This window comes from Strigops habroptila, chromosome 1 (assembly GCF_004027225.2).
Source record: "Strigops habroptila isolate Jane chromosome 1, bStrHab1.2.pri, whole genome shotgun sequence".
Classification (NCBI taxonomy): domain Eukaryota; kingdom Metazoa; phylum Chordata; class Aves; order Psittaciformes; family Psittacidae; genus Strigops; species Strigops habroptila.
The window spans coordinates 71,997,039-72,008,799 of NC_044277.2; the positions used below are offsets into that span (position 1 = coordinate 71,997,039).

The 11,761-nt window shown below is 38.4% G+C and overlaps 1 protein-coding gene across 4 annotated transcripts in view; it reads left to right on the forward strand.

Annotated features, from left to right (window-relative positions):
• The window catches only part of TENT4A (terminal nucleotidyltransferase 4A), a 58,169-nt gene extending 49,798 nt beyond the window's left edge, over window positions 1-8,371 (forward strand). For 3 of the 4 annotated variants that reach the window (XM_030508670.1, XM_030508659.1, XM_030508681.1), the window contains one exon: window positions 6,097-8,371. In XM_030508670.1, the coding sequence (XP_030364530.1) occupies window positions 6,097-6,276 (180 nt within the window). In that variant the 3' untranslated portion in view covers window positions 6,277-8,371. The remainder of the gene's footprint in view (window positions 1-6,096) is intronic. The other variant, XM_030508716.1, reaches the window with a different exon arrangement.
• The last annotated feature ends 3,390 nt before the right edge of the window (window positions 8,372-11,761 follow it).

Genomic DNA, 11,761 nt, shown 5'->3' on the forward strand with positions numbered 1-11,761 from the left:
ATGTTAAATCATAGGACTTCGTTGCTATCTGCAGTTCCAGATCCAGAAATGGGATGATGGGTTTTTTTGCATTGAATTTACCAAAAGCTTATGTATTGTGAAGTAGACATGTTCTTTTTTTCATAAGTATTATAACCAAGCCAGAAGTGGGAAATTACATAATTCTACCCAGAATGCTGTAAATGTCTCCTTTTAATTTGTAGCTTTCTGGAGCATGACTGAGTTGGATTAGGTTAATGCCTTTCCTTTTGTAGTTGATGTAATTGAAGACCATCCTAGTTTGTAACTTTTAATGGGCACATTTTACTAGCTCAGAGGACTCCTATCCTGATAGACTTGAACATGGGCAAGCTTTTTAAATAACAGCAAATGTTCTTTCATATTCAAAAGGTCTTTGAAAGGGATTAATTTGTCTGAATGCTCTCTTCAGCCTTTTCCGTGGCGACTTTCTCTGCCTCATTTCAGCTTGGAAGCTGTACCTAGGTGTCCAGTACTACCCTCAAAAGGAGAAGGCGCCAGTGTCAAGAGCACTAACTTTATATTGAACAACTTGCAGCCTTCAAGGCAAATTCTCTGCCTTTAGACCTTCCCAATACTTTCTTTTTTTGAAACAGCTTTGGTGTGATTATCAGTTCTGTTTAAATACTGCATAATTAATTGGAGAATTTCCAGATACTAATTAAGCTCCTGATGCAGGTCTGTGTGCTTTTCGGGATCATCATAATCAGTTTTTCAAGGTAATCATTCTTGTGCTTTGACAAGCAGTCTGAAATTTCACTTAGGAGAGCAGAACTGTTCATGAAGCAATTCTGCCCACTGGAATAAGCAGAAAACCAGATACTGGCATGCATGTCCAGATGAATGGAGGGGGCGGAAATTGCTTCGTGACTTCCCACAGAGAAGAAAGGACTAGTTTCCTGGTTACTTTGGGATAAAATAGTTCAGTTTGTTCATGGATTGATGGTCACTTAGTCACCAATGGAGATGTAAGTGGCATCATTAATGTGTTTAGCTACTGAAGTTTTTTCAGTCGACCAAGTTGGCATTTTTCTTATGTTTCATTTAGAGTGCTCTCAATCAGGGTGGAATACTTTTTGGTGTCCATGTGTTTTCTTAGGCAAACGAAGGCGGATACTACTACTTTGGAAGCAGTTTTGATTCTAAATGTCAGACTTCTGTCTTCTGTGTATGACAGAACATTGGTGTTTGATTTAATGCATGCAGAATTAGGAAAATATGATATTTTATTTCCTTTCCTAAAGAGTAGAGAGAAGAAAAATCTGTGTTTCAGAGGTTGTTCAGCTGAAAACAGTCCTTAAGATATTTTTGATCTTGGATTGTCATATATTTATATAAACAGTCTTTATGTGGTGCTATCCTTCTGTGTATGGAAACTGACTCATCTTGACTAGACCCTGGTTAACCTAATCTGACTTTATTTACAACAGAAGATTGGATTAAATTAATCTCCAGAGGTCTCCATATAAACATCCAGCCTGGATGTTTACATGACTGTCTGAAAGTCCCTGGCCACCTTGGTGGTTGCTTCCTGAATGCTTTTTTGAGTTGCAGGAAAGACACAAAGTCTAAATAGTCGTTTCTAGGAACATAAATAAACCTACCATAAATAAAAGTTACTTATGGAAATGTAGAAGCAGTATCTGATTCTTGATTGCGTAGTGCATCTTTACCTTCCAATGTTACTGTAATCAGATTGTTGCTCCCAAACTGAGATTGATCTGTATATTCACATATGCATTTCCTCTACTGACTTTCACATGTATCGTATCAATATCAGCTCATCTTTTGGAAAGTGTTTTGGGTCTGCTCACTGTAATAATACTTTTTTTTTGTTCCAAATAAAAAGGTGAGATATCTCAGTGAGGTAAGATTTCTTCTTATGGTCTAAAATTGTCAGCTTTATTCTAGAGAAGCTATTATCTCCTGTTCTCCTTAATGACAAGCGTGCAGATAACACTTCATTGGCCAACAGTAGCAAAGTTGAAGTGTGGGTTCTGTCTTACAGTGTTGTTTTGACTCTAGCCCCTCATTTTTGAAACTTGACTGGTGACAGGATCAAAAAGGGTCTTTATTTTGTGTGTCAGATTCTACTTTCTTTATCATAGGTAGTTTAATATATGCTCAGATTATGATGGTAGTATCTACATCAGTCACTCGTTCTGGGGACTAGGCCCTCTGATCTCAAATACTGGTTCATCTTTGAACTGGTCATACTAATAGTTATCTAACGTGTTGATAAAGATGAAAAGAACCAAAAGCTTCCCTTTGCTACAGGCCACTGGCAGAGCTACTGCATAAAGTAAAATAAGAAATGAATAATGTAACTTGCTCCCTTGTGGTTTTGAGTCTTTCAGTTCTCTAGATAAGAAACATCCAAAACCTTTTTTGTCTTTGAGCTCTTTCTAGTCTCCATATTGATTTTTCTTCACACACACACACCCACCCACCCACCCACACACACACACACACACACCCCCCGCCTTGTCACTCTCTCAGCTGGTTTTATAAATGCTGTTTTCTCCTTTCAGTGGGAGCAGAAAGGGGTTTTGACTCATTTTAGAAAATCTGTTCAGGATTCAGGATTCTCGTAGCTGAAAATAGCTAGTAGGTGCAAGCAAGGAGCCGAAAAAGAGGGAAAGTGTCCGATGTTTGCAGCGATTTGGGCCTTATTTCCCCAGATCACCAGTTCTAAACAACTTGAAGTAAGAACTTATTTTGGTTTTGCTGTGCTTCAGTTTACAAATCTAAACCAGTTATAAATGTTACCAGGTTAAGAGAACATCCAGGTAGCTGATGCCAATATTCTGTAGAATCCTCTTAGCTAATTTAAAATAATGAAGCTAGGTTGAATCATTGCTAATACTTGATTTACTGCTTGTGCAGTAATGACTGAAGTGTTCATTAGGTCATTGCCTGTTTTTTCTCTGCAAAACAGTAAATTTATTTCATAAAGAACAAGAAGTTAAATATTACGCGCAAGATGCATTTTTTAGTATATTTCCAAATGTTATGCTCCAAAAATGGAAAAGTGAACATAAGTCCTTTAAAAAAGGGTTCTTTATGGGTTTTTTTGCTTTAAGCCTAATACAGAGAATTTGGAAATAGGGTGAGAAATTGAAAAGAATTGTGTAAAATATTTTGAGGATGTATATTAAGGTGTTTAAGGGGATGCTTAAAATGTTAATGAGGCATTAAAGTTCTTCTGAATGCTACTCTAGTATTTCACATGGAATGATTTTGATCATGAGTTTAATAGCAGTTCTGATCAACTGCACACTAGATTCAGTTGTGTTGACTATAAGCCTATGTAAGACTACAGCCATTAATCCTAGTTTTAGTAACAAAATAGTAAATACGCAATCTTTCTAAATGGTCTTACGTCTTTTCTAAACTTTATTTAGCTTTGTAGGTTCTTGCCAATTGTTCTTGAGTGCTGTATGTATAATCTCTTAGAGTACTGATACTTCAGCTTCATTGCTAACACTTATCTGCTTTTTTGTCTGCTTACTTTAGAGATGCTAGAAGGCAAAAAAAAAAAGAAACACCAAACCAATTTAGAAACCCTGTTCATGTTTAGACTTCAGCTCTATGTTACTTGGATTATTTCAAAGTGTAGGTGATTTATTTTTGGCTATAAATCTTCTTTTTCAATAATGACAGTCTTTGAATGTTAGCAGTTTTATTCTTAAATACTGGCAAATTTACTATATAAAAGATTTTATTCCTTAGCAAATAATTACTTGATACTTCAATTTCCCCCAGATTACTGTTGGCGTAAAGGCCAGGAACATCCTTTTCTTATATTTCTGTTAAAAAAGTGAAGATTTTTTTTTTTTTCTCCTGTCAGCAGACTTCTCTACAAGAAGTTTTTCCTTCAGATGTTGCAGAGAAGTTAGCGGACTTCTCAAAAAAACCCAACAACAAAACAAACGAATGTTGTTCATCAATAGCCCTGTGTTGGGAGAGATTATTCTATTGATAGAAACAGAGCTGAAGAAGTCAAAACATCTAAACCAAAGATTTGTCTGTCATATCACAGATGAAGGGATTTCTTTTTTGATTCTCTAATCTCTCTGTGGCTGCCATCTGCTTAGAGACATGCTGTTTTCTAGTGGTTGTGGGAGTCCTGAGCATGTGAATATCCAGAAGTGTGGGCAAGAGAAAGCTATTTAATACAGCCTCTTGGGATTTCTAAAAGACGTGAAGTAAATTTCTTTTACCGAATATTCTGAAAGAAACAAAGAGAAGTGTCCTCTTGTAAGCAGTTAACTAGTTAGAAGATGAGAAACAAAGAGTCAATTTTTGTAATAAATGGAGTTCACCAGCGAAGTCCTGCAGGAGTCTGTGCTGGGCGTTGTGTTGCTTAACATCTGAAAGGCAATGGGGTGAAGTCTAGTGGAGTTTACTTGTATTAAGCCCCTTAAGGGCCAGCTGAGAAGGGATTAAGAAGGACTTTTCAAGATGATGCATTAGGAGGGAAGTACTTTAAACTTGTAGAGAGTGATAGGCCCTGGGCTGACAGCTTCCTGCAAAGATGAGATCGTGACATTTTTGCAGAAAAGTGCTTTGATAATGCTTTCTGGATTTCCTACTGAGAATTGAGTGTCAAAAATATAAAGCATTCTAAATTTGCTTTAGTTTCTTGTTGCTGACTTTCATAAATAGCTTCTAGTAGATGTTTTAGCAACATATGCTAATAAATAGGGTTTGGGGAGTTGTGTCTCTTAAGAATGAGGGATTCTTTGATTGCATTCCTTTGTCCTTCAGTATTTTACCATTGGTAGTCTTTGAATAGCACTTAGCATGTCTGTCTTGAGAGTCTAGAAGTTGCATATTGAAAGTCGATTGGGTGGTTGTAGGACATGCTTTACAAAATAAAAAACAGTTTAAGGTTGAGGGTTTTTTTACCACCTTGCAAACAACTTTATTCTTTGATGCTAGTCTTCACCGCTTTGTTTTTCTGTGTGCTCAGAAGACCTCCAGCTATAATTTGACAGCAAAATGTTAGTTATGGAATTGTTCCTTCAATAACTGTTTTGGTTTTGTGCACTCAATTGACATGATGGCTCGGTGTTCTCATATTTCTTTCTTCTCCAGCCTTTTTTGGAAATAGGGTTTACTAAAGAAGCTGAAGATACCTCATATTCTAAGCAGTTGCCTCAAATGTTAGCTTTGTGGTGTTCCTGTTTAACCACTTATGGTAGACAAAATGATGTTTTAGCTTTTGTTAAAGGCAGTCAGTTGTCTGTCTTAAGCTTTTCTGATGTCTGACAGCAATTACTTTGCATTGAAGTTATCCGTATTTGGGAAGTCTGTGCCAGTTTCATCTTAATTCTTATACCTATTTTAAGTACATATGCATTAAACCAACTTATTGTATGCCATTACGCAATGGGGATGCCTGTACTGTCTTATGGTGTGATAGATTTACTCAGGCTGCCACTAAACCTTGTTAGCGGTTCCTGTTCCAAGTTATTGGAGATTCCCTCCAAAGGAAGTGTCATGCTGTGTTCCTTATCATTTGGTCTGGATGTGAGGTGTGGTCTAGGAGCTGCATAGCCCTATGATCAGGCCAGTAGGATTTACAAGCTCCTTACAAGCCATAGCTAGTTTACCAGTCAGTGAGCGAGATTATGGGAAGAGCAGACTTACATTCTTGTATGATCATGTGCTAACATTTATCGATGATGTTTCTGAAAGTCTGATTCTTTCACTTGGTCATGCTCCTGCTAGGATTCTCTAAAATAGACAGCACTCTCACAATTAGCAGAAGGTCTCTTATTTTTATAAGGGTGATGCAAAGTGAGTGTATGTTGTACTGAGATACAAGGGTTTTAAGGATGCTTTGAAATATATACCATTTCATTTGCAGGACATTTACTTCACAAAACACTCCTTAAGTTGTTAGTGCCTTTGGACTTGCACAGCTAAAATTAGACAAGCATGAAAAGACCAGTTGCTTCAAGCAGTGTTCTGTGGGAGTCACCTGTATGCTGAGGAAATACCACTGGTAATATGTACTTTGTTTCAATTGTTTGTATGCCTAAACTGAGTGCTTATCTTGTGTTTTTTTAGCAGCACAGTGGAATGAAGTTTTCCATGAAAGGGACTCATAACCAAGGCAACAGCTACAGCCCCGTCAGCAGTGGAGGCATGAGGCAACCAGTTGGTAACCGAGGACACCACCAGTACAATCGTAATATCTGGAGGAGAAAAAAACACAGAGACAGTTTGCCTATTAGTCTGAGCAGATAATGGCAGATGCCAAAATGACCTTCTATGTTCAGACAGACTGAGTGAATGCCACTCGACTTGAGGGATGGAGACCAGCGTCCAGCACATCGTTTTATTGGTGTTGCCAAATATCTGCAGCTGACTTCTTTGCATGTTTCTTTGTGTGGTGGTTCAGCCCATCTTCAAGAAGTAGTTGTGCTTATCTGTGAAGCCTTATTAAATGTGGAAGTTTGTTTTCTGCCTTCCCACAACGGTTCATACAGTGCCGAAGCAGCTCTGACAATAGAACTGCAAGGACATTTACAAATGCTGTGGCTTTTTTGCTGTGGCGACATTTGTTCCTTTGTGGGTTCTGTTTTATTTTGGAAGTGAAGGAAACTTCAGCCCCTTGGAATTCTTTATTTTCCTTTTTTTTTTTTTTTTTTCTTTGCAGCAAATCACGTTGGGAATTCATAGAAGTGAATTTGCTGCTCTCCTGTTTCTGTTTCAAAGTTCAGATTTTTTTTTGCTCTGTAAATATTGGAAGTATAATTTGTGCAATAACTTGGAATTTTTAATTTAATTTCATATTGTCACATAAGTTATATTTAAGGGGAAGAGGTTTTTTTAATTTACAGATCCTTTCCCAGGTTGCATTATCTAAGTTGGGTTCATAGTTTTGGCAGGTTGTCTGAGCAGTGTTACAAACATGACATTTGGTAATATTTGAGGCTTCTTGATTCACAATGAAAGTGCGATTTGGCTTACGGTTTTAAGAAGGTATTAGCTCCAAAGCGTTTTGACCCTGTGTTTTTTAGCTCATTGTCTGGCCTTTATCAGTTGTCTTGCTCTGACCAATGAGTTTTAATTTTATTCCTTTAACTAGACAACAAATCCAGCATTTGTAGTACCAGAAGTAAAACTTTTGAAGGGCAGGGGGAAAAGGTTGGTTCGAGTCCTGATGTGAAATTAAAAAGCTGTGAACTACACTCTTTGATGTATTTTAGTAATGTAACCTGTTAATGTTTGGGTTCAAACAACATTATTAAACAGAGGTACCCGGCTTAAGGAATGTGGAGAAAGGAAATATGTTGATTCCATTAAGGAATCTGTATAGCAGTATGCATTAGTTCTGTTAAGAGCAAATATATAAAAAGTACTTCAGCTGCTCTAAGCATTACAAGAAGTATCTTTTAATGTATTGCAGGAGAGCACAGCCCAGTGTTGTACACAGTATGAGTGGCTGGCACTTAATTTACAGATGCATACAGGTATACTATGCAAGTGTGTATTGCCATGACAAACACTGTCTTTAACTTTTTGAAAAATGTACATCCTGCCTAACCCTGAGTTTTTAAAGCACCACAGTTGTCCTGGGACTAGGTCACATCTCATGCCCTCTAACTTCCCATTTCTTTTAATGAGAGCTCTTAAGCTACACAGAAAACTACAGATCGGTTATATAAATCCACTCGCAGAGAAAGCTGAAGAATCCTGTTAACAGGACATCTATACTGTGTACAGATACAGAAGGTTTTAAAACTGATATCTGAATATTAAAATGAGGTGTCAAGCATGAAGCTTTTTAATATGCTGTATGCCTTTGAAGCAGAAGTAGTTCATGTTATTACTGAATCTGTCAAACACAAACAGGTCCTTGAGGGGAGAGAGGGCAACATTCCAAAGTAGAGTAGCGCATATCTGTTTGCAAAAAGTTTGTCTTCATGCTCCAGACTCATCACAATTTAAAAAAAAAAAAAAAAAAAAAAGGTTAAAAATTGTGAGCTGATTCATAAATAATATCTAAGGGCTGTTACATGAGCCTGTACTGCTTAGTCTTCACACACTAGCAATATTGAGCATAACTACATTAAAGAGCCTTCAGAGGCTTTAGTTGGTGTCTTATACTAGTGTCCATTTTAAAGCAAAACTCATTTGAAAAGTGGTATCATGTAACACTTCAGTCATGGTGAACCAAATAAATTGGCCTGGCTATCACTGTGGTTATGTGCTACAGGTTTAAAAGGAGATCATGTTTAAATTTTTTGTGTGGACAACTATGTGGAAGCTAAAATTGACATATTTTTATGTAAAGTTTTCTATTCTTTGATTTTTAATAAACTTTGGAGACCAGTCACTCTTCTGCACATTTTTATGGGGAATTTAATGGATGAAGTAATACTTGACCGTATCGTGTTGTTTGACTTGCACTTCCGACATCTGCTTTAAATTGTTCATGCTGAACACCTTCAGAATGAGACTGGAAGGTGGATGGATGCCCTCTGCAAAGGTTTGTGATGTGTTTATAACTGGAGTAGTGAGCATGGCTGTTGAGTTTGTAGTGGTGGATTTGATTCTTTGATAATGAGAGAGCAAAGGAGCTTGAGATAGTTCCCAACAATATTCTTAAAAGAGGGCATTGACTAACAGATCCCTTGGGATACCTTAACATTCAGTGTAAGTCTCTTCCTGTAGTTTCCAACTTACTTTCAAAAAAGTGATTGGACATAGGTCGTCCCACCCCCCCCTTTTGTTTTTGTTGATTTCTATTAACCCTTTAAGATGACTCTGAAATGTCAATAACTGAGTCCCTGGAAAGAACTTGTGTAAATCCGTGAACTCCAGGAAAGGAAACCGAAGTATTTTTGATAGATAGTAATGCAGGGGTAGGGAGCGAGAATCAAAAGAGGTCTGTAGTACTTGGTCAGTCTTAGTGAGCATCCACTGCAGAAAAATAGAGAAGTGATGAGAAAATACTAAGCACTGGGTAATAGATGGGTTAATAACTTTTTTCCTGTAAAGGTCAGTTAGCCAGTGGGAGATGGCTGACAGAGGAATGTGTAATCTCTGCAGACACAAAGATTTAGTGCAGCAGCACTGGTCTTGGAACTTCAGTTTTCCTGAGATCCACCTTTCCCTTTTCTTGTCCAGATGACGACTTTGCTTTATTCTTCCCACAGATTCTGCACAACTATTTATCCTTGTTAGTCTCCTTTCAATGCATTAGGAGCCTCCTTGACTCTTTGAACCTTTGTTCTCTGATAATAATTTCAGATACCCACCTGATCTGTTTCCCAGCCCTACTATTTTGTACGCTGTTTACAGGCAAAATCAACCATGGACTTTAGATGTGGAAGGAAGAAATTGGTTGGGTGAACAGGACACACAGAGTACATCATAGGAGCTCAGTTGCTATCTATTGCCATTTCCAAGAGCTGTCAGTGCTGGTGTTGGATTCTTTTTCCTGTGCTCCATCCCCGTGCACTGAGGCAGTGTAAGAAGAGAAAGTGTGACTGCTGGCGCAGTGTTGTTGGTTCAGCTGTGTTTCTTCTCTCATAGGAACAGCTGTGGGACAGCATCTTGAGAACGGGCATAGCAACACTCTGTCAAAGAACAGTGTTGAACTATAGAATACCTTCAGGGAATGCGACCTCTCTATCATTTGTGGGCAAAAAGTAAAGCTTACATTTTGAATGCTAACAGGCAGCATGTAACTTGTGTATATGTGGGTGGGGTGAATTTGTCAACTTCTGAGCTCTCAAGGACAGCCAGTGTTATACTTGCTGGCTCCTGCCAGTATCTGGTTATAAATTTAGTAACACCTGGGCTAAACCTGAATTCTCAAGAGATGTGACAAAGCTATTGATTAGGTGGCTGATCATGTTCTGTACTTCTGCACATTGATTATTTTGATTGGGGCTCGGAGTGTTCTGGAAAGCACAAGGGGTGCCAAAAAGGAGGATTTTGGAAGTGGTCTTAGAAAGGAGACCTTAAAAGAAAGACACTGGAGATGAGGAAAATGCATGGAGAAAAACACTGGGTATGCCCCAGGACCTTGGCTGATACTGCCCTGGACTGGTAACTGGGGGTAGCTGTATAGTGTGAAGGGACATGGTTTTCTGCCTGATCTTCACATGCCAGCAGCAAGCCTCCCTGCTGGGAAGGGAGGCGAGATTAAACGTAATGCTTTGGGGGAGTGAGTGCATGAGTGTGTGAAATAATCAGCTGGGGTAGAAGCTCTAATGTTGTTGGTTTGTGAATAAACCCCAGGATTCAGACCCAGTACGGGTTATTGTTTAATTTGCCTGTAACAGAAAATGGTGTCAGAATAACAATACTGACCATTTACTACACCTTGAATTCACAGCCAGAAGACTGCTGTAGCTGACCTTTCCCAAAATCATCTTCAGATAGCTTTCTTTTCAACCAGGATATTAACTTCTATGAAATTTGGTTTTGTTGGGGTTTTGTTTGTTTGTTTTTGTTTTTACTTCCAACACACCATAAATTTCAGTTGTGCAGGTGCCTTGCCTATTCTGGATAACAGAAATCCTTCTTATGTTCTTGGCAGGAGGAGATCACTTAAGGAAACCTATGGATAGCTTGTGTCTGGAAGAGATGTATTAGGCAAAATGTTTTTAACCTTTTAACCAAGGATGCTTGCTAGAATATCTGCCATATAATAATTGGTTAAAGCTATGGTTGCAGGCTACGGTTTTCAATTAAAGGATGATGGGGATGCCTCTTGTAGAACGTCTGTAGCTGAAACATGCAAAATTTGTGCCTAAAGCTCTGGTTGCATTTCTTCTCAGTATCACACTACTGCAAAAGTTCTGGCACAGAGTGTTGCCTATGGCACAGCAGCCTTTCAGTTTCAAATCAATTGGGGATTCTCCAACTATTTGCCTTTTTAATGAGCCTTTTTTTTATTGAGGGAATGTTGCATGAACATAAAAAGAAATTATGAAAGGAGGTGTTTTTCCATCAGGGAGTAGCCCATGTGCATGCTCATACTGTTGATACACATGTCTACACTTGAGATCACGAAAATTTTCTGCCATGTTATTGCTAATGGCCCTTGAGCCACTGCCACTCATGCTAGGATATGGGGTGCAAAGGGCATCTCTCCAACCGCAGCTACCTTTCCCTTGCCCACCTATGAGATGTCTTTTTTTCCTGTGAATTTCTAGCTGTGCTGCAACTGTTCCCTGCTTCAGTAACTTAGCAGAGTTGAATGATAGGTTAATTTACTGGCTTACTAAAACATGGGTTCCAAATAAATGCTTCACTGACTCATTTTTAAACCTAAATCAAGAAGGATTTAGGAGCTCCTACTACAGGATTTTCTGTGTGAGAGGATGAAGGCAGTGTTTAAACTGGAAGTCCATAATCTCTGTGCTAAAATTACCAATTTGGTACTGATCCTTTGCCAAAGGAATGCTTTACTGAGAAATCTTTGCAAGAAAATTCCTTGCTGCTCTTTTCCAGAGACGAAAAGCTGAATCTTCTGATGGGCTATATCCACCCTTTCAACATCCACCTTACTGCTGGATGCATCCAGCTAATCTGAGGAGCCAAGACAAGTAGATGAAATCTTACCATTGTCAGGAGTTGCCTGACCAGATGATAACAGACAACTTGAGTACTGCTTACTGTGTAATTATGGGTGAGATCATCAAATCATCTCTGTTTTTTCATAGAAATTTCATAGGAGACTGAGGAACAGAGAGTAAGATTAATCTATTGG